At 47.0% G+C, this 27,680-nt stretch overlaps 1 protein-coding gene across 5 annotated transcripts in view; it reads left to right on the top strand.

Moving 5' to 3' along the window:
• DENND4A (DENN domain containing 4A) overlaps positions 1–27,680 on the top strand; it is a 261,785-nt gene that overhangs the window by 221,316 nt on the left and 12,789 nt on the right. For 2 of the 5 annotated variants that reach the window (XM_063925588.1, XM_063925590.1), the window contains 6 exons: positions 14,460–14,635; positions 15,788–15,898; positions 24,197–24,398; positions 25,759–26,007; positions 26,209–26,326; positions 26,415–26,441. In XM_063925588.1, the coding sequence (XP_063781658.1) occupies positions 14,460–14,635; positions 15,788–15,898; positions 24,197–24,398; positions 25,759–26,007; positions 26,209–26,326; positions 26,415–26,441 (883 nt within the window). Of the gene's footprint in view, positions 1–14,459; positions 14,636–15,787; positions 15,899–24,196; positions 24,399–25,758; positions 26,008–26,208; positions 26,327–26,414; positions 26,442–27,680 lie in introns of those variants that run through there. The other 3 variants (XM_063925589.1, XM_063925592.1, XM_063925591.1) reach the window with 2 other exon arrangements.

The raw sequence follows: 27,680 nt of genomic DNA on the forward strand, positions 1-27,680 counted from the left end.
ATCTGTAAAGGCCCACTCCACAAGGAAGGTGGGCTCATCTTGGGCGGCTGCCCGAGGGGTCTCGGCATTACAACTTTGCCGAGCAGCTACGTGGTCAGGGGAGAACACGTTTGTAAAATTTTACAAATTTGATACTCTGGCTAAGGAGGACCTGGAGTTCTCTCATTCGGTGCTGCAGAGTCATACGCACTCTCCCGCCCGTTTGGGAGCTTTGGTATAATCCCCATGGTCCTTTCAGGAACCCCAGCATCCACTAGGACGATAGAGAAAATAAGAATTTACTTACCGATAATTCTATTTCTCGGAGTCCGTAGTGGATGCTGGGCGCCCATCCCAAGTGCGGATTATCTGCAATAATTGTACATAGTTATTGTTAACTAATTCGGGTTATTGTTGTAGGGAGCCATCTTTCAGAGGCTCCTCTGTTATCATACTGTTAACTGGGTTTAGATCACAAGTTGTACGGTGTGATTGGTGTGGCTGGTATGAGTCTTACCCGGGATTCAAAATTCCTCCCTTATTGTGTACGCTCGTCCGGGCACAGTACCTAACTGAGGCTTGGAGGAGGGTCATAGGGGGAGGAGCCAGTGCACACCACCTGATCGGAAAGCTTTACTTTTTGTGCCCTGTCTCCTGCGGAGCTGCTATTCCCCATGGTCCTTTCAGGAACCCCAGCATCCACTACGGACTCCGAGAAATAGAATTATCGGTAAGTAAATTCTTATTTTCTCCTTCGTCCTAGAGGATGCTGGGGACTCCAAAAGGACCATGGGGTATAGACGGGATCCGCAGGAGACATGGGCACACTATAAGACTGAATGGGTGTGAACTGGCTCCTCCCTCTATGCCCCTCCTCCAGACCTCAGTTAGATTCTGTGCCCAGAGGAGACTGGTCACACTATAGGGGAGCTCTACTGAGTTTCTCTAAAAGACTTTTGTTAGGTTTATTTTTTTCAGGGAGCACTGCTGGCAACAGGCTCCCTGCATCGTGGGACTGAGGGGAGAGAAGCAGACCTACTTCTGTGAGACTGATAGGCTCTGTTTCTTAGGCTACTGGACACCATTAGCTCCAGAGGGTCCGATCACTTGGGTCGCCTAGCTGCTCGTTCCCGGAGCCGCGCCGCCGTCCCCCTCACAGAGCCAGAAGATTGAAGACAGGTGAGTAACCGAAGCAAAGAAGACATTGGAAGGCGGCAGAAGACGACAGTCTTCCTGAGATACCGCTGACACAGGCACTGCATGGGTGCAGGGCGCAGGGGGGGCGCCCTGGTCTGCAATATAAACCTCTTTTGGGCAATATCTGGCTAAAATAAAGTGCATAGGCACTGTTTTGAGACCCACGCCAGTATAATTATAGCGGGACCGAAGCGCGCCTTGTAGGGGGCGGGGCTTCCTCAGTTCTGACCAGCGCCATTTTCTCTCCACAGCTTGCTGCAGAGACGCTGCTCCTGGCCCTTCCACTGCTGTTACAAGTAACTGTGCTAAAAATGAAGGGTGGGGGGGGGGGGGGGGCACATAATTTGGTGATTGGTTGTATTATATTACAGGCGCTTATAGGTCTGGGGCATTTTGTTTTCATACTGGTGTGGTGCTGGGTGTGAGCTGGCAAACTCCTCTGTCTCTCTGAAAGGCCTTATTGTGGGTCTGTCCCCTTTAGCCCAGTGTGTGTGGGGGTGTCGGTACGTATGTGTGGACATGGCAGAAACTGAATGCTCTTCCTCGGAGGAGGTTAGTGTGAGAGCTGAACAAAATGAAGGAGTGACTCTGTCGACACCGCCGACTGCTGATTGGGTTGATATGTGGAATGTGTTGAATAGCAGTGTGGCTTTGTTGCACAAGAGGTTGGACAAATCTGAGTCTCAGAAGCAAGCATGGAGGCAATCCATGGGAGACGTGGTACCACACACTCAGGCCCCCTCGGGGTCCCAAAAACGTTCATTTACCCAGATAGCAAACACTGATACCGACACGGATTCTGATTCCTGTGTTGACTATAATGATGCAAAGTTACATCCTAAGGTGGCTAAGAGTACTCAGTACATGATTGTGGCTATAAAAGACATATTATATATTACGGAAGACCCCACTGTCCCTGAGACAAGGGTCTGTATGTGTAAGGGGAAGAAACCGGAGGTTACGTTCCCTCCCTCTCATAAACTGAATGCCCTTTTTGAAAAAGCCTGGGAAACGCCAGACAAGAGGTGGCACATTCCCAGGAGAATTGCTATGGCATACCCGTTTCCTTCTCAGGATAGGGTTGGGTGGGAGACAACACCCACGGTAGACAAAGCTCTAGCGCGCTCATCCAAGAAAGTGGCGCTACCATCTCCTGAAATGGTGTCCCTTAAAGACCCTGCTGATCGGAGGCAGGAAGCTACCTTAAAATCTATTTATGTCACGACAGGTACACTCCTCAGACCGGCTGTCGCTTCGGCGTGGGTGAGTACCGCGATTGAAAAGTGGGCGGATAACTTGTCATCGGACATAGACACCCTGGATCGGGATAGCGTGCCGTTGACTCCTTATCAAATGCAGTCCTTTCGGTCGCAGAAATTCCGGAAAGGACATGGGTCATCCTTCCTTGCGGCAAGAGGTAAGGGAAGGGGAAAAAGATCGCTGGCTGTGGCAAGCTCCCAGGAGCAGAAGTCCTCTCCGGCTTCTGCCAAATCCACCGCATGACGCTGGGGCTCCCCCGGGGGAGTCCGCATCGGTGGGAGCGCATCTTCAACTCTTCAGTCAGGTCTGGGTTCTCTCGGGCCTGGATCATTGGGTACTGGAAATTGTGTCCCAAGGTTACAAGCTGAAGTTTCAAGACGTGCCCCCATGCCAATTTTTCAAATCGGCCTTGCCAGCTTCTCTTCCGGAAAGAGAGGTAGTGTGTGCGGCAGTACAAAAGCTGTGTCAGCAGCGGGTCATTGTCGAGGTTCCCCCGTCACAGCGGGGAGAAGGGTTTTATTCAAGCCTGTTTGTGGTCCCGAAGCCGGACGGCTCTGTCAGACCAATTCTGAATTTAAAATCCCTCAATATGTATCTGAAAAGTTTCAAATTCAAGATGGAGTCTCTCCGAGCGGTGATCTCCAGTCTGGAGGGGGAGGATTTTATGGTGTCAGGCGACATAAAGGATGCTTATCTGCATGTCCCCATTTATCCTCCTCATCAGGCAGACCTGAGGTTCGCTGTTCAGGATTGTCACTACCAATTTCAGACGTTGCCGTTTGGTCTTTCCATGGCCCCGAGGATTTTCACCAAGGTAATGCCGGAAATGATGGTACTCCTGCGCAAGCAAGGGGTCACAATTATCCCGTACTTGGACGATCTCCTGATAAAGGCGAGATCACGGGAGCAGTTGCTAAAAAGCCTTGCGCTCTCCCTACAGGCGCTGCAACAGCATGGCTGGCTCCTAAATTTGCCGAAGTCGCAGTTGATTCCGACAACGCGGCTGTCGTTTTTGGGCATGATCCTGGACACGGAACGGCAGAGGATTTCGTTGGAAAAAGCTCAGGAAATCCAGAACATGGTCAAGGAACTTCTGAAACCGCCAAGAGTGTCGATTCATCAATGCACTCGAGTGCTGGGGAAAATGGTGGCGGCCTATGAGGCCATTCCGTTTGGCAGGTTCCATGCAAGAACGTTTCAGTGGGACCTACTGGACAAGTGGTCAGGGTCCCATCTACAGATGCACCGGAAAATAACTCTGTCCCCCAGGACCAGGGTTTCTCTCCTGTGGTGGCTCCAAAGTTCTCACCTTCTAGAAGGTCGCAGGTTCGGCATCCAAGATTGGATTCTGGTGACCACGGACGCGAGTCTCCGAGGTTGGGGAGCAGTCACACAGGGAAAAAATTTCCAGGGAAAATGGTCAAGCCAGGAAGCTTGTCTGCACATAAACATTCTGGAATTAAGGGCCATCTACAACGGCCTGCTACAAGCGGAACATCATCTTCGCGACCTTCCCGTCCTGATTCAGTTGGACAACATAACAGCCGTGGCGCACATAAACCACCAGGGTGGGACGAAGAGCAGAGCGGCAATGGCGGAGGCCACCAGGATCCTTCGCTGGGCGGAAAAGCATGCAAGCGCTCTGTCAGCGGTCTTCATTCCAGGCGTGGACAACTGGGAAGCAGACTTCCTCAGCAGACACGATCTCCATCCAGGAGAGTGGGGTTTTTCATCAAGAGGTCTTTGCGGAAGTGACAAGTTGTTGGGGACTTCCCCAAATAGACATGATGGCGTCGCGCCTCAACAAGAAGCTGCCGACATATTGTTCCAGGTCGAGGGACCCTCAAGCAGTAGCGGTAGACGCTCTGGTGACACCGTGGTTGTTTCAGTCGGTCTATGTGTTCCCTCCAATTCCACTCATCCCAAAGGTGATAAGGATCATAAGAAGAACAAGGGTCCAGGCGATACTCGTTGTTCCAGATTGGCCACGGAGGGCCTGGTATCCGGATCTTCAGGAATTACTCACAGGAGATCCCTGGCCTCTTCCTCTAAGAGAGGATCTGTTACAGCAGGGACTGTGTTCCAGGACTTACCGCGGTTGCGTTTGACGGCATGGCGGTTGAACGCCAAATTCTAGCCAGAAAGGGTATTCCCGGGGAAGTCATCCCCACTCTACTTAAGGCTAGAAAGGAGGTAACGGCGAAGCATTATCACCGTATTTGGAGAAAATGTGTCTTGGAGTGAATCCAAGAAGGCTCCTACGGAAGAATTTCAGCTGGGTCGGTTCCTCCATTTTTTGCAAGCGTATTTGGATGCGGGCCTAAGGTTAGGCTCCATTAAAGTGCAGGTTTCGGCATTATCAATTTTCTTTCAAAGGGAGTTGGCTTCGCTTCCAGAAGTACAGACCTTCGTGAAAGGCGTGCTGCACATCCAACCTCCATTTGTGCCCCCAGTGGCACCATGGGACCTTAACGTGGTGTTACAGTTCCTTACGTCACATTGGTTTGAGCCTTTACAAAAGGTTGAGTTGAAATTTCTCACTTGGAAAGTGGTCATGCTATTGGCCTTGGCATCCGCAAGGCTGGTGTCCGAATTGGAGGCTTTGTCTCACAAAGGCCCCTATCTGATTTTTCGTGAGGATAGAGCGGAGTTGAGAACTCGTCAACACTTTCTACCGAAGGTGGTTTCTTCGTTTCACATGAACCAACCTATTGTGGTGCCTTTGGCTACTGAAGCCTTGGCTGATTCAAAGTCCCTTGATGTGGTCAGAACTTTGAAAATGTATGTAGCCAGAACGGCTCGGGTGAGAAAAACAGAGGCTCTGTTTGTCCTGTATGCGGCCAACAAGGTTGGTGCTCCTGCTTCTAAGCAGACTATTGCACGCTGGATCTGTAACACGATTCAGCAGGCTCATTCTACGGCTGGATTGCCGTTACCGAAATTGGTGAAGGCCCATTCCACTAGGAAGGTGGGCTCATCCTGGGCGGCTGCCCGGGGCGTCTCGGCATTACAGCTTTGCCGAGCAGCTACTTGGTCGGGGTCAAACACTTTTGCAAAGTTCTACAAGTTTGATACCCTGGCTGATGAGGACCTCCTGTTTGCTCAATCTGTGCTGCAGAGTCATCCGCACTCTCCCCTCCGGTTTGGAGCTTTGGTATAAACCCCATGGTCCTTTTGGAGTCCCCAGCATCCTCCAGGACGAAGGAGAAAATAGGATTTTAATACCTACTGGTAAATCTTTTTCTCTTAGTCCGTAGAGGATGCTGGGTGCCCGTTCCAGTGCGGACTCTATCTGCAGTAATTGTACATAGTTATTGTTTAAGTTACACAAAGGTTGTGTTTGGTAAAGGTCAGGCTGTTGCTGATCTTTTTTGGTTCACACTGTTAACTGGGTTTAGTTGAATGCCATGTTGTACGTTGTGGTGTGAGCTGGTATGTATCTCACCCTTAGTTTAACAAAATCCTTTTCCTCGAAAATGTCCGTCTCCTCTGGGCACAGTTCCTATAACTGAGGTCTGGAGGAGGGGCATAGAGGGAGGAGCCAGTTCACACCCATTCAAAGTCTTATAGTGTGCCCATGTCTCCTGCGGATCCCGTCTATACCCCATGGTCCTTTTGGAGTCCCCAGCATCCTCTACGGACTAAGAGAAAAGGATTTACCGGTAGGTATTAAAATCCTATTTTTTTTTTTTTATCAACCTTTTTAATATGTAGATTGTAAGCTTGCGAGCAGGACCTTCCTACCTCTATGGCTGTTTGTTATGGGATCCGGTCTGAAGATCGACAGTGTCTAGGTCGACAATGTTTAGGTCGACCACTATAGGTCGACAGTCACTAGGTCGACATGGATGGAAGGTCGACAGGGTTTCTAGGTCGACATGTGTTAGGTCGACAGGTCTAAAGGTCGACATGAGTTTTTCACATTTTTTTTTTCTTTTTTGAATTTTTTATTCTTAACGATCCACGTGGACTACGATTGGAACAATAAAGTGTGCCTAGCGGTAGCGGAGCGAAGGCACCATGCCCGAAGCATGGCGAGCGAAGCGGTGCACTAATTTGGGATCCCGGTCACTCTACGAAGAAAACGACACCAAAAAAAAAAAATCCTCATGTCGACCTTTAGACCTGTCGACCTAGAAACCCTGTCGACCTTCCATCCATGTCGACCTAGTGACTGTCGACCTATAGTGGTCGACCTAAACATTGTCGACCTAGACACTGTCGATTTGATGAACCACACCCGTTTGTTATTACCCAGTTTTGTTTTATCAACCATTTTAATATTTAGATTGTAAGCTCGCAGCAGGACCTTCCTACCTCTATGGTTGTTTGTTATTACCCAGTTTTGGTTTATCATTGTGTCCAGTTGTAAAGTGCAATGGAATTTGCTGCGCTATATAAGAAACTGTTAATAAATAAATAATAGTAAATAGTATTTAATTAGAGCAAAGTGTGGTACTGCTCATTCACATGGGAACATTAATATTTCTTGTTGTGTCTGTGTTAGTTATTTTGTGAATGCCATCTAACCAGTGCTGCAAGCCGTGATGATGGAACCCAATGAGGAGTGTGCAGACTGTGCACATGTTCAGAGTGAACTCTAGAAGGGCCAGTAGCATGTCCTACAGTAGGTCAGGGTTTATCCAGCAGCAGTTCAGGGCAAGCAACTCCAACACTATAGTTTCTGACATATGATGAAAAGGAGTTGTTTAGTGCTAACCTGACATTCTACTGCAGCTGTGCTAAAATAATAAATATCATTTTATTTATATAGTGCTTTTCTCAAATAAGATTCAAACTGCTTTACAGTAGCTATTAACATAATACAGAGTTTTAGATAGGTATAAAATACAGAAACCATAAGTATAATACAAAGGTTTGGCAGACATTTTGGGTCATAAATTCCAAGGATTATTCATCCTGCCCATGAAGAGTCCACATGAGGCAGCCATTTTTGGTGCACTACATAGGATCACACTGGGCAAAGTATTCATTGCCTGGAATTGACTGGGCCTGATTCATGTTGAACATGAAGTGCATGCTGCAATACAAGGGGTGCAGATACATTTATTGTGTTTTTCTGCTGCGGGGTACACTAGGCTCCACAAGGATAGACATTGGGGTGTAGAGTAGGATCTTGATCCGAGGCACCAACAGGCTCAAAAGTTTTGACTGTTCCCAAAATGCATAGCGCTGCCTTCTCTATAACCCCGCCTCCCTGCACAGGAGCTCAGTTTTGTAGTTGGTGCTGCAGATAGCAGGCACGTAACAGAGGGGCTGCTCCAGGCAGCACTAAGAAGAGCTTTTTTTGTGAAGAAAAGTGAAGATTACAAGGGCTGCAGCAGAGTTTAGATGTCAGGAGACATTCCCTGCTGCAGCTCCATCACTCCCCAGCGGCGCTGTACACTCCCGTGTCCTGGTTGCCGGGTACCTACAGCAGGAGGCTCCGGTTTTCTTCACTATAGACACACGGCTGGGGCTCTCCAGGATCGCGTGGCCGCACTTCGGGAGGTGGTAAGTGGGTCCCGTTCGCGGGACCCGCTCTTTATCGCGATCCGGCGCGGCCGGTGGGAGGCGGGCCGCGCGCGCTGGCCTGGACACTGTGGCAGTACAGGCGACCTCACTAGGCCACCAGGGCACGGGCACAGGTCGGTTTCTCTCATAAATAGTTTTATATTAAGCCCATAGTACCGGTGGTTATGTCCAGCCGGGAGATAGGGCTTAGACCTGTAGCCCCTCCCCCAGCCCGTCATTTACAGTAAATGTTCCCGCCCTGGAGCTGCATATCTCTCACTCCCAGTCAGTGTTTGGGCGCCATTTCTCTCAGCAACACTGTTCCTGGGACTGCTTGGGCAAATCCTCCTTTGTAAAGCCGCCTGACAGTCAGCGCTGTGACTTTACAAGACACAAGATAGTTAAGCAAAAGTGCATTTGGTCAGGGTTATTTGGTACAAGTACCCTGTGATATACATCCAGTCTTTACTGTGCAGTGTTATATCTATTGATTACATAGCTATATATAAGCTAGTCCAGTGCAGTATTATTGCTTGTCATAACGTCTGCATTGTACAACTGTGACTATATGTGTGTGCATTGGCCTGCTGGGTGACTTCCATTTCGTGTCTTTCACTCAGCTTGCTATCCCTATATTCTATAACCTGTGGGGGCTAGGTTTATTATGATATAATATAATATAGGATATTCACAAGATATACTTTCATTGTATTTTTCTCTGTGATTTCAGTCACCATATCTCTCCCGAATCCCTGTTTGTGCTGACTACACTGCGCAGGGGTTTGGGTCAGGTATTGTGCTGCTGACAAATTGTATTGTGTTACCTTATACTGCAAGTTATAACATGTCTGCTTATGAGGGTAACGGTTCTGGTGATGAACACACTGGGAGTGGTGCTGAAGCCGCAGATAATTTTGAGGAAAATATAGCAGCTGAGGGCTCTGGTTCTGGGGGTTCCTTGCCCCCCAGTGGGACTGTGGCAACGGGGGTCCAGAATGACCCGCCGTGGGCTACCTTCTCCACACTACTGAATACGCTAGTTACTAAATTAACGCCCCCAATGGGACCTCCTATGCCGGTCCAACCGTATATGGTCCCCGCTGTTAATCCACCGTGGGCAGATAACTTGTCCGCTCAGTTAAAGAAATTGAACCAGTCACTGACTACTAAAAAGTCTAACCCTCGCTCGCCTAAGACCAAGGGGGTCCTCTAAGCGGGCCATTACTTCCTCACAATCCTCTGCTGTCACTGACACCTCGTCTGATGAAGATGGCGTTTACACTGACCCCACAGATTCTGACACTGATAATACTGATGGGGTTAGCAGTTCGCAAGTGAATGTTCCTGATCTATTTGAGGCTATAAAGTTGATTCTACAGATTACGGATGATCACAAGCCATCCGTTCCTCCTAAGAAACCAGATAGGTTCAAGCGTCAGAAGGTGGTTAAAAAAGTTTTACCTCATTCTGATCACCTGGTTGATATACGTCAGGAATCCTGGGAAAATCCAGGTAAGAAGTTCGAAGCTGCTTGCTCGCTATGCCCTCACGCCAGAGCTGTCTAAAAATTGGGAGACACCTCCTCTAGTGGACTTGCATGTGGCAAGGATGGTAGTTTCCTCAGCTCTACCTGTCACTACCGTCACGTCTCTGAAAGAGCCTACGGATAAACGGGTGCTGCGCAATTGCCCACTATTGCAGCGACATGGGCTGCAGAAGCTATTGAAGCATGGGCCCAAGAGTTGGAAGCTGAAATCTCTTCTGACCATGCAAGGCAATGCTTGTCATATATTGTCACAGCTTCTCACTATATTAAAGAGGCGGCTTCTGATGCCGGTGTTCTGGCAGCCAAGGCTTCTACTACGTCAGTCCTGACTCGCCGGATATTGTGGCTGAGATCCTGGTCTGAGGATCTGGATTCTAGAAAAACCCTGGAGGTACTCCCTTTTAAGGGAAATATCCTGTTCGGAGAGGACTTAAATAAGATATGGGCTGATTTGGCTACTGCCAAAACAGCCTGTCAGCCAAGTACTGCTCCTTCTGTGCCGAAGGCTAAAAGTACTTCCTTTCGTCCTTCAGGTAAAGCAAAAGGTCAGGTGTACCACAAACAGGCCCGCACTTCCAAACCCGGTAAGCCAAAGCCAAAAAGAGCCTGGGCGGCCCGTCAGCCAGCTTCCAAGGCCGATAAGCCTGCCGCATGACGGGGCGGGCCTCCCCCTGGGGGATCCCAGGGTGGGGGGCCTGCTTCTAGGGTATTCCCAGGAATGGTTGAAGACCACTTCAGATGCCTGGGTATGGGAAGTCGTCACTCGAGATTACACCATAGCCTTCAAAAACCATCCCCCTCATCGATTTTGCCTGACGGACGTCCCTTTGGACCAGACAAAGGCAATAACTCTTCATTCGGTGGTACAGACCCTCCTGGACACAGGAGTGGTAGTACAGGTGCCTCTTTTTCAGAGGGGCCAGGGGTACTATTCTCCGCTGTTTCTAGTCCCGAAACCGAATGGGTCCTCCCAGCCCATTCTCAACCTCAAGGCATTGAACAAGTTTGTGAGAATCTCCAAGTTCTGTATGGAAACCCTTCGCTCTATTGTTCTGGCCTTGGAACCTGGGGAATATATGGTCTCCCTGTATATACAGGATGCTTACCTGCATATTCCTATAGCAGTGTCGCATCAGCAATACCTGAGGTTTGCGGTTGGCAACCTCCATTACCAGTTTCGGGCGTTACCTTTTGGTTTAACCACGGCTCCGCGAGTCTTCACCAAAGTTATGGCGGTGATGATGGCGGTACTCCGCCGTCAAGGGGTCAGGATCCTACCATATCTGGACGACTTGTTGATCCTGGCAAATTCCCCAGAAATACTCCTACATCACCTAGATCTGACTGTCCGGTTTCTGCAAGCCCACGGGTGGCTCATCAACTGGAAGAAATCCTCCCTGGTCCCTGCTCAGAGCATGGTGCACCTGGGAGCGCTATTGGACACTCACAACCAGCGGTTGTTCTTGTCTCAGGAGAGTCCTGAAGCTTCAGGACAGGATTCGTTGCTTCCTCTCTCGTCCGCAAGTGTCGATACATTTGGCGATGCAGGTGCTGGGCCTCATGGTGTCAGCATTCGACATGGTGGAGTATAATCAATTTCATTCTCGCCCTTTCCAGAGGCTGATTCTGGCCAAGTGGGACGGCCTGCCTCACCGGATCAGGTCTCACATGATCTCATTGACTCCGGAGGTCCGTCTGTCGCTGTACTGGTGGCTCCAGGACCAACGATTGTGCAGGGGTCGTCCCTTCTGGATACCCGACTGGGTCCTGTTGACGACGGATGCCAGCCTAAAGGGTTGGGGCGCAGTGTTGGAGCAACACTCCCTTCAGGGTCGGTGGACCATGGAGGAGTCTCTCCTCCCGATCAACATTCTGGAATTGCGGCCGGTCTTCAACTCATTGAACCTGGCCCAACATTTAATACAGAACCGTCCTGTTCAAGTACAGTCGGACAACGCCACCACAGTGGCTTACATAAATCATCAAGCCGGCACTCGAACCCGCTTGGCAATGAAGGAAGTCTCACGGATTCTTCAATGGGCGGAACGCCATCTACCGGCCACATCGGCAATATTCATTCCAGGAGTCCTGAATTGGGAAGCGGACTTTCTCAGTGACGTACACGCCGGAGAGTGGGGCCTCCATCCAGAAGTGTTTTAATTCCTAGTGGAAAGGTGGGGCCTTCCAGACGTGGATCTGATGGCGTCTCGACACAATCACAAGGTACCGGTCTTCGGAGCAAGGACAAGGGATTCTCAAGCAGAATTCGTGGATGCGCTGGTGGTGCCATGGAAGTTTCGGCTGCCATACGTGTTCCCTCCGGTGTCACTCCTGCCCAGGGTAATTCGGAAGTTCAAGCAGGAAGGAGGAATCCTGCTTCTCATAGCTCCAGCGTGGCCCAGACGGCACTGGTTCTCAGACCTTCAGGCCTCTCGTCAGAGCGTCCAATTCTACTTCCACAATGCCCAGACCTCCTCGTTCAGGGCCCCTGTGTCTACCAGGACCTGGCCCGGCTGTCTTTGACGGCGTGGCTCTTGAAACTTCCGTCTTGAGGGCTAAAGGGTTTTCTGAGACGGTCATTCATACTATGTTGCGGGCCCGGAAACCGGCTTCTGCTCTGATTTACCATAGGGTCTGGCATTCTTACTTTCTTTGGTGCGCCTCTAACAATTATGACGCTTCCAAGTTTAGTACAGCCAAGCTTTTGGCTTTTCTTCAGCAGGGCCTAGACTTAGGCCTGCATCTGGCGTCCCTCAAGGTTCATATTTGTGCCTTGTCGGTGTGGTTTCAGAAAAAAATTGCGACCTTACCTGATGTTCATACCTTTACTCAGGGTGTGTTGTGTATCCAACCTCCCTATGTCCCGCCTGTGGCTCCTTGGGACTTGTCGTTGGTTTTGGAGGCGTTACAAGAGTCTCCGTTTGAACCTCTTGGTTCGGCTGATCTTAAGTGGCTTTCCCTTAAGGTGGTGGTTCTGCTGGCTCTTGCCTCTGCTAGAAGAGTGTCGGATTTGGGTGCCTTGTCTTGTAGTTCCCCATATCTGATATTTCTCTGTGACCGGGCGGTTCTTAGGACCCGTCCCGGATATTTGCCTAAGGTGGTTTCTTCGTTCCACCTTAATCAGGAGATTGTGGTTCCGGCCCTTGTCTCTCCTGACTTGTCTCCCAAAGAGCGGTCTTTGGATGTGGTACGGGCTCTCCGTATCTATGTGAAGAGAACTGCTTCTATTAGGAAATCTGATTCTCTTTGTTCTGTTTTGGTTTTCACAAACGTGGCTGGCCTGCTCACAAGCAGACCCTGGCCAGATGGGTTAGAATGGTGATTACACATGTACAGGCTGGCCTTTCAGCTCCTGCTACCATAAAGGCCCATTCTACTCGGTCTGTTGGACCTTCTTGAGCGGCCCGCCGTGGTGCGACCCTTGAACAATTGTGCAAGGCGGCTACTTGGTCCTCGGTGAACACGTTCATAAGGTTCTATGCCTTCGATACTGCCGCTTCCCAGGATGCTTCCTTTGGACGCCGGGTTCTTGTGCCCGCTACAGTGCGTCCCCTCCCATAAGGAACTGCTTTAGGACATCCCCAATGTCTATCCTTGTGGAGCCCAGTGTACCCCGCAGCAGAAAATGAGATTTATGGTAAGAACTTACCTTTGTTAAATCTCTTTCTGCGAGGTACACTGGGCTCCACAAGGCGCCCACCCTGACGCACATAGCTTCTTTGGGTTGGTATGGCATTAGCCGCTGACACTTCTCCTGTCGTGAGAATGTGGTGTATGTGGCTACTAACTGTTGTCGTCTCTTTTCCTGCTACTGCATTGGGCTGGTTAACTAAAAACTGAGCTCCTGTGCAGGGAGGCGGGGTTATAGAGGAGGTGGCGCTATGCGTCTTGGGAACAGCCCAAGCTTTTGAGCCTGTTGGTGCCTCGGATCAAGATCCTACTCTACACCCCAATGTCTATCCTTGTGGAGCCCAGTGTACCTCGCAGAAAGAGATTTAACAAAGGTAAGTTCTTACCATAAATCTCGTTTTTTTGCATGCAGGGTAAATACTTGTTAGTTTTTCATGTAGCTCACAAATACTGAGCAGCTTTAATTTTGGGTCATTGGGTCGACACAACTTAGGTCGACCACTATTGGTCGACATGCATTAGGTCGACATGGTCATTAGGTTGACATGAGTTTGTAAAAAACTTTTTTGGGTGTTGTTTTCTTCGTAAAGTGACGGGGAACCCCAATTAGTGCACTGTGTCCCCTCGCATGGCTCGTGCCGGGAAAGGTGCCTCGCTACACTACCGCTTCGCTTGGCACAGGTTGCCGTTCCCAATTGTAGTCCACATGGATCGTAAAGTATGAAAAAAGTATGAAAGTCCAAAAAAAGGTGAAAAACTCATGTCGACCTTTTGACCTGTCGACCTAGTACAGGTCTACCTAATGACCCTGTCGACCTAGTGACCCTGTCGACCTAATACATGTCAACCTATGGTGGTCGACTTAATGACTGTCGACCTTAGTGGTGTCGACCTAATGACCGTATCACATTTAGACTAGTCCCTTTCCAGCTCTAAATCTCTGCACATGTTACATCTGCCCCATGGAGTTTCCAAGGCAGAAAGTTACTTGTTGATTTTTGCTTTACGCCCACCTCAAAATCGGTCCTATAATGGGGGAGATAAAATACTGGGTGAGAAAAAGTTCACTCTACCTTCCCAATCTAATACACTGCTGAAGATCCTTCACGATTTTAGCACGTATGACTTGAGCATGGTGCACATATTTAGTTAATACACTCTAGTTATTTCAGGGATATTCTTCAGTTCAGTAACGCAAAGTTTTTGCTATTTATTGTTGAATGGAGGATTTACTTCAATTAACTAGAATTGAAACCGCTCATCCTAGTGGCGTTAGTTTGTGCTCCTTCTACCACAAAATGTCCATTCATTGAGAGATGTGCTTCTTCGGCAGGTCCTAATTTCCAGCTGCTCCCGATGTCTGACCTGTGATTGTCTTGTGCATGATGAGGAGATTATGGCAGGGTGGACAGCAGATGACTCAAATCTCAACACCACATGCCCCTTCTGCGGCAACCCCTTCCTACCGTTCCTAAATATTGAAATCCGAGATTTGCGTCGCCCTGGTCGGTAAGGAATATTAACTTATTTGTTCTATGATTTATTTAACCTTGTTCTAATTGAGGCAAAACTTGTTTCTATTACCTACGCAATTAACAAAATTACATCGTAATCTAACAGATTTGTTTCTCATGTTTCATAGTATTTTGGAAGCTGTTATTTTTATTTGTATCTTTTACTTACATTTAGAGGGGCAGATTCAATTAGCCGCAGAACTTGCGGCAAAGCGGCAGCGTCCAAGTTTAACTCAAAGTTTTTCAGTTATTTGACAATTTCCTCTCATAGTTATCCCGCGGCTATATGGTATCAACTCTTAGTTCCTGCGATAAGTGCCTGGAGCTATGGAATTAACCTGCGCAGTAAACCCTAGAAGATGCAAATCTGAATTCAGTGCACCCTCTGGCGCTTATCACGCAGGTAGGGGGCGGTGATTGAATAGCTCAGGGCAGCCATGACTAATAGATTCTACCTCTTAGAGGTGCACTTATTTGTATTTTAGACTTGGTGATATATCTGCCACTGTATTGGGATACATCTAAGATACAGGCTGTCCGGATCCTGGCGACAGAATTACAACCCCGGAATCCTGACACCTGTCGGAATGGCGATTCCGGAATCCCAACAGAGTCAGTAGGCAGACGACAGAATCTTGATCGTAAGCATAGCTGCCAGGTTATGGTTGGGCGGTGGGGTTAGGGCTAGGCTGCAGTGGGAGTGGGTGGGTGGTGGTAGGGGGTTAGATAGGTTTAGGCCCAAAGTGTGTGTGGGGGGGGGAGGGGGGGAGAGGGGGAGAGAGTGTTAAGGTTAGGATGTGGGAAGGGAGAATTAGATGGTGGAGGTGGGGGGGATAGCATGCTTACCCCACCCCTGTCAGAATTTTAAACATGGTGATGCCGGCGACGGTATTGTGGCCGCCGGTCACATATACTGATCCCAGTGTATCTGATATAAACCATACTGACCATAAATGTTTGTGTTAGGCTTCCATTGACCTTTGCTGTCAGCTAGGAACATTTAAAATATATCTGGATTTTAATTGTTACAAGTTGAAAATGCTGTGTGGCCTGATCGCGTATGGGGCTAAATGCTGAGATTTTAATGTGCATGACCAGCTTTTGACATATTTTAAAAAAAAATTAATTATTGTAATCTATCTGCCAGATACTTCCTGAAGGGCAGTCCATCTGCAGAAAGCATGCCACAACCTACTGTTTCCTCCCATAGGCCCAAGTCTGCAATTATTTCGCCTACTTTTACTCTCGCACCATCTAGGTAAGTACACATTTGGGGCTTAGATTGCTGTCAACACCGACACAATGTTCTCTCCTGTAGGCACAGACTGCGTCCTTAACATTTATTATAATTCAACTTTCTTATTGAAAAGGGAACATACAGTATATGTGTTTTAAATACATTAATTTTACCAACAGAGTGCCATTTATTTCTATTAGGAGAAATCATTATAATTATTGCCCCTTTTCTCTGACGTCCTAGTGGATGCTGGGAACTCCGTAAGGAGACTGGGCACAAAAGTAAAGCTTTAGGACTACCTGGTGTGCACTGGCTCCTCCCCCTATGACCCTCCTCCAAGCCTCAAGTTAGATTTTTGTGCCCGGCCGAGAAGGGTGCACACTAGGGGCTCTCCTGAGCTTCTTAGTGAAAGTTTAGTTTTAGGTTTTTTATTTTCAGTGAGACCTGCTGGCAACAGGCTCACTGCATCGAGGGACTAAGGGGAGAAGAAGCGAACTCACCTGCGTGCAGAGTGGATTGGGCTTCTTAGGCTACTGGACACCATTAGCTCCAGAGGGACCGAACACAGGCCCAGCCTCGGAGTCCGGTCCCAGAGCCGCGCCGCCGGCCCCCTTACAGAGCCAGAAGCAAGAAGAGGTCCGGAAAATCGGCGGCAGAAGACATCCTGTCTTCACCAAGGTAGCGCACAGCACTGCAGCTGTGCGCCATTGCTCCTCAGCACACTTCACACTTCGGTCACTGAGGGTGCAGGGCGCTAGGGGGGGGGCGCCCTGAGCAGCAATAAAAACACCTTGGCTGGCGAAAATACATCACATATAGCCCCCAGGGCTATATGGATGAATTTTAACCCCTGCCAGATTCCACAGAAAAACGGGAGAAAAGGCCGCCGAGAAGGGGGCGGAGCCTATCTCCTCAGCACACTGGCGCCATTTTCTCTCACAGCTCCGTTGGAGGGAAGCTCCCTGGCTCTCCCCTGCAGTTACTATACTACAGAAAGGGGTTAAAAAAGAGAGGGGGGCACTAATTAGGCGCAGTATAACAATACAGCAGCTATAAGGGGAAAAACACTTATATAAGGTTATCCCTGTATATATATATAGCGCTCTGGTGTGTGCTGGCATACTCTCCCTCTGTCTCCCCAAAGGGCTAGTGGGGTCCTGTCCTCTATCAGAGCATTCCCTGTGTGTGTGCTGTGTGTCGGTACGTTGTGTCGACATGTATGAGGAGGAAAATGATGTGGAGGCGGAGAAATTGCCTGTAACAGAGATGTCACCCCCTAGGGAGTCGACACCTGAGTGGATGAGCTTATGGAAGGAATATGTGACAGTGTCAGCTCTTTACTAAAGATTGATGACATGAGACAGCCGGCGACTCAGCCTGTGCCTGTCCAGGGGTCTCAAAAGCCATCAGGGGCTCTAAAACGCCCGTTACCGCAGATGGCAGATACAGACCCCGACACGGATACTGACTCCAGTGTCGACGATTGAGACGAATGTGACTTCCAGTAGGGCCACACGTTACATGATTGAGGCTATGGAAAATGTTTTTACACATTTCTGATAATACCAGTAACACTAAAAAGGGTATTATGTTGGGTGAGAAAAAACTGCCTGTAGTTTTTCCTGCATCTGAGGAATTAAATGAAGTGTGTGATGATACGTGGGTTTCCCCCGATAAAAACTGTTAATTCCTAAAAAGTTATTAGCATCATACCCCTTCCCGCCAGAGGATAGGGCACGTTGGGAAACACCCCCTAGGGTGAATAAAGCGCTCACACGCTTGTCTAAACAGGTGGCACTACCGTCCCCGGCTACGGCCGCCCTTAAGGAACCTGCTGACAGAAAGCAGTAAAATGTATATACACTCACACGGGTGTGATACTGCGACCAGCAATCGCCTCAGCCTGGATGTGCAGTGCTGGGGTGGCTTGGTCGGATTCCCTGACTGACAATATTGATACTCTAGATAGGGACAGTATATTACTGACTATAGAGCATTTAAAAGATGCATTTCTATATATGCGTGATGCACAGAGGGATATTTGCCGACTGGCATCAAGAGTAAGTGCGCTGTCCATTTCTGCCAGAAGAGGGTTATGGACAAGACAGTGGTCAGGTGATGCTGATTCCAAAAGGCATATGGAAGTATCGCCTTATAAAAGGGAGGAGTTATTTGGGGTAGGTCTAACAGACCTGGTGGCCACGGCAACGGCTGGGAAATCCACATTTTTACCCCAGGTAGCCTCTCAACATAAGAAAACGGCGTATTATCAGGCGCAGTCCTTTGGGCCCCATAAGGGCAAGCGGGCAAAAGGCTCCTCATTTCTGCCCCGTGGCAGAGGGAGCGGAAAAAGGCTGCAGCAAACAGCCAGTTCCCAGGAACAGAAGCCCTCTCCCGTTTTCTGCCAAGTCCTCAGCATGACGCTGGGGCTTTACAAGCGGACTCAGGCACGGTGGGGGCCCGTCTCAAAAATTTCAGCGTGCAGTGGGCTCACTCACAGGTGGACCCCTGGATCCTTCAGGTGGTATCTCGGGGGTACAAATTGGAATTCGAGACGTCTCCCCTTCGCCGTTTCCTAAAGTCTGCTTTACCGACGTCTCCCTTCGACAGGGAGGCGGTATGGGAAGCCATTCACAAGCTGTATTCCCAGCAGGTGATAATCAAGGTACCCCTCCTACAACAGGAAAAGGGGTATTATTCCACGCTGTTTGTGGTACCGAAGCCGGACGGCTCGGTGAGACCTAATTTAAATCTGAAATCCTTGAACACTTACATACAAAGGTTCAAATTCAAGATGGAGTCACTCAGAGCGGTGATTGCAAACCTGGAAGAAGGGGATTATATGGTGTCTCTGGACATCAAGGATGCTTATCTCCATGTCCCAATTTACCCTTCTCACCAAGGGTACCTCAGGTTTGTGGTACAGAACTGTCACTATCAGTTTCAGACGCTGCCGTTTGGTTTGTCCACGGCACCCCGGGTCTTTACCAAAGTAATGGCCGAAATGATGATACTCCTTCGAAGGAAGGGAGTTTTAATTATCCCTTACTTGGACGATCTCCGGATAAGGGCAAGATCCAGGGAACAGTTGGTAGTCGGGGTAGCACTATCTCAAGTAGTGTTGCGGCAGCACGGTTGGATTCTTAATATTCCAAAATCGCAGCTGATCCCGACGACACGTCTTCTATTCCTAAGGATGATCCTGGACACAGTCCAGAAAAAGGTGTTTCTCCAGGAGGAGAAAGCCAGGGAGTTATCCGAACTAGTCAGAAACCTCCTAAAACCAGGCCAAGTATCAGTGTACAAGGGTCCTGGGAAATAATGGTGGCTTCCTACGAAGCAATTCCATTCGGCAGATTCCACGCAAGAACTTTCCAGTGGGACCTGCTGGTAAAATGGTCCGGATCGCATCTTCAGATGCATCAGCGGATAACCCTGTCACCAAAGACAAGGGTGTCTCTTCTGTGGTGGTTGCAGAGTGCTCATCTTCTAGAGGGCGCAGATTCGGCATTCAGGACTGGGTCCTGGTGACCACGGATGCCAGCCTGCGAGGCTGGGGAGTAGTCACACAGGGAAGAAATTTCCAGGGCTTGTGGTCAAGCCTGGAGACATCACTTCACATAAATATCTTGGAGCTAAGGGCCATTTACAATGCCCTAAGCCAAGCAAGACCTCTGCTTTAAGGTCAGCCGGTGCTGATCCAGTCGAACAACATCACGGCAGTCGCCCACGTAGACAGACAGGGCGGCACAAGAAGCAGGAGGGCAATGGCAGAAGCTGCAAGGATTTTTCGCTGGGCGGAAAATCATGTGATAGCATTGTCAGCAGTGTTCATTCCAGGAGTGAACAACTGGGAAACAGACTTCCTCAGCAGAAGTCTTCCACATGATTGTAAACCGTTGGGAAAAACCAAAGGTGGACATGATGGCGTCCCGCCTAAACAAAAAATTGGACAGGTATTGCGCCAGGTCAAGGGACCCTCAGGCAATAGCTGTGGACGCTCTGGTAACACCGTGGGTGTACCAGTCAGTGTATGTGTTCCCTCCTCTTCCTCTCTTACCAAAAGTACTGAGAATTATAAGACGGAGGGGAGTAAGAACTATACTCGTGGCTCCGGATTGGCCAAGAAGGACTTGGTACCCGGAACTTCAAGAGATGCTCACGGAGGACCCGTGGCCTCTACCTCTAAGAAGGGACCTGCTCCATCAAGGACCCTGTCTATTCCAAGACTTGCTGCGTTTGACGGCAGGGCGGTTGAACGCCGGATCCTGAAGGAAAAAGGCATTCCGGATTAAGTCATCCCTACCCTGATCAAAGCCAGGAAGGATGTAACTGCAAAGCATTATCACCGCATTTGGCGAAAATATGTTGCGTGGTGCGAGGCCAGTAAGGCCCCGATGGAGGAATTTCAACTAGGTCGATTCCTGCATTTCCTGCAAACAGGAGTGTCTATGGGCCTAAAATTGGGGTCCATTAAGGTTCAAATTTCGGCCCTGTCAATTTTCTTCCAGAAAGAACTAGCTTCAGTTCCTGAAGTTCAAACGTTTGTAAAAGGGGTACTGCATATACAGCCTCCTTTTTGTGCCTCCAGTGGCACCTTGGGATCTCAATGTAGTTTTGGGGTTCCTAAAGTCACAATGGTTTGAACCACTTGAATCTGTGGAGTTAAAATATCTCACATGGAAAGTGGTCATGCTGTTGGCCCTGGCCTCGGCCAGGCGCGTGTCAGAATGGGCGGCTTTATCCTGTAAAAGCCCTTATCTGATCTTCCATTCAGACAGGGCGGAATTGAGGACTCGTCCTCATTTTCTCCCTAAGGTGGTTTCAGCGTTTCATCTGAACCAACCTATTGTGGTACCTGCGGCTACTAGTGACTTGGAGGACTCCAAGTTGTTGGACATAGTCAGGGCCCTGAAAATATGTTTCCAGGACGGCTGGAGTCAGAAAATCTGACTCGCTGTTTATCCTGTATGCACCCAACAAGTTGGGTGCTCCTGCTTCTAAGCAGACTATTGCTCGTTGGATTTGTAATACAATTCAGCTTGCACATTCTGTGGCAGGCCTGCCACAGCCAAAATCTGTAAAAGCCCATTCCACAAGGAAGGTGGGCTCATCTTGGGCGGCTGCCTGAGGGGTCTCGGCTTTACAACTTTGCCGAGCAGCTACTTGGTCAGGGGCAAACACGTTTGCAAAATTCTACAAATTTGATACCCTGGCTGAGGAGGACCTGGAGTTCTCTCATTCGGTGCTGCAGAGTCATCCGCACTCTCCCGCCCGTTTGGGAGCTTTGGTATAATCCCCATGGTCCTTACGGAGTTCCCAGCATCCACTAGGACGTCAGAGAAAATAAGAATTTACTTACCGATAATTCTATTTCTCGTAGTCCGTAGTGGATGCTGGGCGCCCATCCCAAGTGCGGATTGTCTGCAATACTTGTACATAGTTATTGTTAACTAAATCGGGTTATTGTTGTTGTGAGCCATCTATCCAGAGGCTCCTCTGTTATCATGCTGTTAACTGGGTTCAGATCACAGGTTCTACGGTGTGATTGGTGTGGCTGGTATGAGTCTTACCCGGGATTCATAAATCCTTCCTTATTGTGTACGCTCGTCCGGGCACAGTATCCTAACTGAGGCTTGGAGGAGGGTCATAGGGGGAGGAGCCAGTGCACACCAGGTAGTCCTAAAGCTTTACTTTTGTGCCCAGTCTCCTGCGGAGCCGCTATTCCCCATGGTCCTTACGGAGTTCCCAGCATCCACTACGGACTACGAGAAATAGAATTATCGGTAAGTAAATTCTTATTTTTATTTTCTTACCTGCCTGACCACTTGCAGTCCACACGCCATATTAAAGTGGTTTAGCAGTGGCTGCTTAAATCTGCAGAAGATAATGCCCACTCGTCCCGGCCGCCAGGGACAGTCATGTGGCAAGAAGGAGGAGTACCAGGAACCCTCACATTCAGTTCTTGGCACCAAAATCGCAGCATACAGCGTATAAAGTTATGTTCTGCTTCCTCATTTGAAGAGAATGTTATGAGACTTCACAAGGACCCTTTCTACAGCAAATATTCCCTGAGCAGTGTAGGAGAGACCTGTATTAGGATTCTCCTGTCTTGCTAGCACGTTTAGTTCTGAGTAAACATGTATCTGATATCTGCTTTTATTATAGTCATAAAATAAATATATATATAATTTATTTAGTTCAATCCTCAGGCACAGCTGTTTCTATCCGCTGTTTTAATGTGGTTGGTATGTCCGTTCACATGGAGTTTCAGTTCAGCACAATACTTTGCCTAATATTCAGTCGACTTCAGATAGCACTGAACAATCATCACAGTTTATAACAGACGGTATTTGTATAAGACTCCGATTATTGTGATTCCATGCCTTCCCTCCACAAAACACATCATGTGTTCCACCTAGAATAACAAACACCCGTGTTTCTACATCATCACACTGTTTTACTGTGCATGCAAAGTCATTATGCGTGTCACCGCAATTCCATCTCTAAATTTTAATTAATATAATTAATATAATCTCTGTTCTGTGTTCAAGACCGAAGTTCACTTGCACTTTTACAAAAAAGCATATCCATTCCACCAACATTTAGTAATCTCACATTCTAGGTGGAACTCAGGTGAACCGCAAAGTGTCATGCAGTGACGCTACATGTGACTTGCGCATTAAGATAGGCATGCTACGCCTGGCACGTCACTTGTCGGGAATAGAATGCTGGGGGTTTAAAGCCCGGCCCCGTGTAGTAATGAGCAGACATGCGCAGCCAGGTGGAACGCACGCCGGAGGTCCGGCCAGACAAGTAGATACTGAAGTCCTGTGAGTACCAAGGCCACATGCACTTGTACAATTTTGTAACGGTGCGTTTTGTGTTTATTTATTTTAGATGTGGGTCTTGTAAGGCTTGTTAAGCGGCGAAGTCGACAGACATAATTTGTAACATGATGTGTTTTGTGGAGGGAAGGCATGGAATCACAATAATCGGAGTCTTACACAAATACTGTCTGTTATAAACTGTGATGACTGTTCAGTGCTATCTGAAGTCGATTGAATATTAGGCAAAGTATTGTGCTGAACTGAAACTCCATGTGAATGGACATGTCAACCACATTGTAACAGCGGTTTGAAACAGTTGTGCTTGAGGATTGAATTAAATACATTTTGTGTGCTAAATATGAAAAAGTGGTGAGTGCCCTGGTTTTTGTGGATATATATATATATTTATATAAGGACAGTAGACAGTAGTACGGCACCACATGCGTGTGTAAAAACACAATATAAATTGTTACTATTGACTAATAAAAACACTACCGTAGCAGTATAGGGTGTCAGCTAGCACCTAAGTATTTAGCATGGGTAAGATGCTACTTAAAAACAGATATGGATAGGGGTAACCGTGACCAGCGGTGTTTTAAATAATATTCTCTAAAGAAGAAGGATAAGAATCTGGAGAGTAATAATGGAAATGATGTAATGTGCAAATAGAGGCGGACCCAATTTTTAAGTAAAAAAGTATAATAGTTTTATTCTTAAAACAAAAGTTAACAGCTTTAAAAAGCATAGGGGAATACATATAAAAGCAATAGGAGAAGGTAAAACAAAAGAAGAAAATATGGACTATATAAAAAGACTAAAATAAAACTTTATCTAAAAATGAGAGACTTTGAGCTTATCTTAGTGTGGAGAGTCAATGAGGTACCTCCAACGCGTTTCGTCCGCCTGACTTTATCAAGGAATAAAGGGATATATATCCAAGATATATAGATATATATATATATATATATATATATATATATATATATATATATATATATATATATATATATATATATATATATATATATATATATATATATATAGCGCTTTTTCTACAATAGGACCCAGTGATGTTATATTATACTGATGTCGGAGACTCCTTTAACCAAACCAGGAACCACCCAAGTTAAAATAAGAATACTAATACAGGAAATAAAATAGAAAAATGTTCAGCATGCATTTGCAGCCCTGTGACATCTTACACGTTAAAAAAAAAAAAAAAAACATTCTCTGTTTTACCGTACTGTGGAGAGATTGCTGTATACATTAGCATGTAAATGAATAGTTTCTCGTTAACGTCATAAAGAGAATATTGAAAGATTTGTCCTTTCTGTACAAAAACAAAAATAAGATTTCTGTATAAAATGGACACACTGCAAACCTGAAAAAGATTTTGGTGATGAGGAACGGGGAATCTCTGTCATAGTTGCTTTGCCAAGTGTCACCTTAGCAATGTCTACAGGTATTTCTCTTACTTTGTCTGTTGTAGCAATAAACAATCTGAGGACTCTCACATCAGGATTATACAGATACCAACTGCCAGGAAGAAGAAAGATCTCAATGAAACGACTTCTCCAAGTCTCCCGGTAGTGAGAAGCATCAGTACGTTCAGCCCTTTGGATGAGAAGCCATCTTGCAAACTGAGCCATGTTTCAACTGGCAGCCTACCTACTAACTTTCAGACATCCACTGTATGTGACCCAGTAATTGCTCATTAACAGTCACATTTCACATTAATGTCTGGGGAAAAGATTAAAAAGGCACTTGCTAAAGAAAGGAACATTCATATTTATGAAAGTGCGAGATTCCTCTTTCTCATGCCCTGTGCCTATTACTACGGAAATGCGCAGAGATTATTGTAATCTGTGGGTGTGATGGGTGGAGCAATGTTTTGCCTTTGCCGATGAGAAAAGTCGGGCAGTTCAGTCATTATATGTGGTCGATCACAACCAGATGCACTATAATATTACACAGTACGAACACCAATGTAATAAAAGATTGACAAGTTATTACCCCTTTCAGCTTCAGTGCTGAGGATTAGGGGAACTTGTCCTCAGCATGTACAACAAAAGTGTGAGGATGAGTCAGAGAACAGACTCATAATTATCCGTGTTTGAAAGAGGGTGTGCCTCCTTTCAAATTATTTGGCCTCTGAGAACCTACAGTATTTTGTGATGATCTAAAATGACCCTCAAATAACCCCGTAGAAATCATTCAGAAGTCCCGTCATGGGGGAATATCTCCCCCATGCTAGTACCCTTATTTGAAAACAGGGGAGTTCCCTCTATCAAACTATATTGTCCCTTAGTAGTTATTTTAAGGTGATCATATCTGATCACCAGACAATACAGTATGTCCCTGCAGAAGACAACTAGAAGAAGCCAGTAGGCACCACAAGCTGTGACACCCTGGTTTTTAAATAGAGGAGTCCTGTCTTTCAAATGATGTGGCGCCTATATAGCTCCACTGACTTTGCAGAATTATACAGAGAACATTTTTCAAACACAACAGCCCTTGTCTTATTGGAGCTTATAACCTAATTCCTTAACGCACACTAAGGTTGTTCAGCCAATGAACCTATCATTATATCTTTGGACTGTGAGAGGCAATCAGAGTGCCCCAAGTAAACTCATGTAGACACAGGGAGAACATACAAACTTCTCACAGACAGGGAACTAGTCTGAATTGCACCCATGACCCCAGCACTGTGAGTCAGCAAAGCTAACCGTTGTGCTGCCCGTGTGCACTCATCATCCAGTACTCTCCGTAGCATTCTGCCACTGTAAATGACAACCCCATTTTAGTGCTTAAATGCTACTTAATTTAATGTGTGCAGTATGTGTGGAATTAGGTGCTTTATTAGCTTATTGACCCCGCTAATGAGTACTTATTGCTAGTTACTAAATGATTTTAATCTTCACTTAACCATATAATGTTTTTGTAACCAGTTGTTTGCTACCTACAAATGCCTGTATACTTCATGCTGTGAATGGCTTATGCCTCTGTTCTCCCTAACATTTGTACTTTCTGGATACTTGCTGTTGAAATCAGGACTCACTGGACTGGAGGCTTTCACACCCCGAGCCAATCACTGTCCCTTACCTTAGCCCCCTTGTCGTGTGGAAAGAACTGGAAAGCTTGCTGGAGAATGAGGGGGACCCATCCATTACGGTTCCTGGTTTTGTAGACCATCACCCCATAGTTTTCTGGAATTTGGTGTGGTACTTCAGGAGACTGGATCTTCCAAGCAATCTTCCTGGATTAATTTTGTCCTCAGAACATTGCAACAAGAATTCAAAGGTAGATGCAGACCTGGATTTTACATATAGTGTGTGGTGTATGTGTTCTGAGTGTTCCTTAGGGCATTCTCTAATATCTAAAGTATATTGTACATAACTGATAGACCCCAGAACTCTGGCATGTAGTAACACTAATTTCTATACTTTTGTCAGAAAGCCTAGTTAAGGAGATGTTGATTGTGCTGTACACGTTTCACTGCAGATCCCTCGGAGCTCAATGTCAGAGGATAGCAAACATGTACTTATACAAGTCTTATGGGATAACCTGAAACTTCACCAGGATCCACGGCAGCCTCTGTACATTCTGTGGAACATTTTAAGTAAGTTTTCTGTTAAATGTATTATTTTAAATTCATTGTTATCTCTGGATTCAGGTTTTGGTGACTTTTAATCTTGTCTTATTTACAGGTCAAAACTGCACTGTAGTTTATGAGAGTGAGTTCCAAGTGTTAGATGGGCTTTCTGGTGGACTCTTATTGGTTTTGCATGGCTTGTCTGTTTCCTGGGATGTAATGTGATGTTACTGTAATTGTCATTTGAGATGATCAGATCCTGTGTATACAGCATCTCATGTTGTGATCTCACACTACCACAAGTATCCTATTTATACCATGGCCATGTCTTTGCAAAAAATATAAACTGTGAAATACAATAATGTTTCCTTATCACTAGACTAGAGTGTTTCTTGCAAATGAACAACTCCCTAAATAAGACTGTGTAACAGCTGTATTCAACCTTGTAGTACACTGCCAACTATGGATCAGTGTATGGCAGTCTCATATCCACCAAGTCCTGCAGGTTTTCCAGATTTACTTACATGACCTCTATTAAATTGAGTTGTCTGAGGGCTGTATGTGGGATCTGGTTTTCTCCTTTATATGCATTTATTTGTGCTTATTTTTGTGTTCATGTCTTTGTGTTCATGTTACATATATTCAAATGTAAAACTTTTTTTTTTGTTTCACTTAACTTACATTATTGTGACAAAATAAATTGATCTGCATACCTGACTCGTATTATGATGATGCTGCAGATGCTGTGATATAGGGGGAGATGTATTAAGCCTGGAGAAGTGATAAAGCAGTGATAAGTGGAAGGTGATAACACACCAGCCAATCAGTGCTGTAATTTTTCAAACCCGTAATGATTGGCTGGTGTATTATCACCTTCCACTTATCACTTTTTTATCACTTCTCCAGGCATAATACATCTGCCCCATAATGAGCTTTCTGCCTCCACAATTCAACAACCAGATCAGTGGGTAGTTTTTGCTTGCATGTATTTGCTGACAGGGGCGTAATTTCAACATAGTTGCCCTGAGGCAAGCCTGGGCTTGGTGACCCTCCGATTGCACAGCACATACTGTAGCAGCGGGGTGGCAAGAATGGGGGTGCAGTAGCAGTCAAGCCATTCCAGTTTTTACTCAAACTAGGCAGTGTTGGAGAAGTCACTACTGATGCCTGGGCAGTGCTCTGCAGACAGAGCTGTGCTGCTGGAAGGACAAGAGAGGAAGCCTTGTGTGCATCTCTTTGCGCCCATCTGTGCGAGTCAGTAATAGTAGCTGCAGCAATAATATATATGGGGGTATGAGATATGGTAGCACTAATTAGTGTTTCCCTTTATGGTATCCCTGGATATACAAGATGCCTATCTGCATATACCTATTGCCATATC

This window comes from Pseudophryne corroboree, chromosome 6 (assembly GCF_028390025.1).
Source record: "Pseudophryne corroboree isolate aPseCor3 chromosome 6, aPseCor3.hap2, whole genome shotgun sequence".
Taxonomy (NCBI): Eukaryota; Metazoa; Chordata; class Amphibia; order Anura; family Myobatrachidae; genus Pseudophryne; species Pseudophryne corroboree.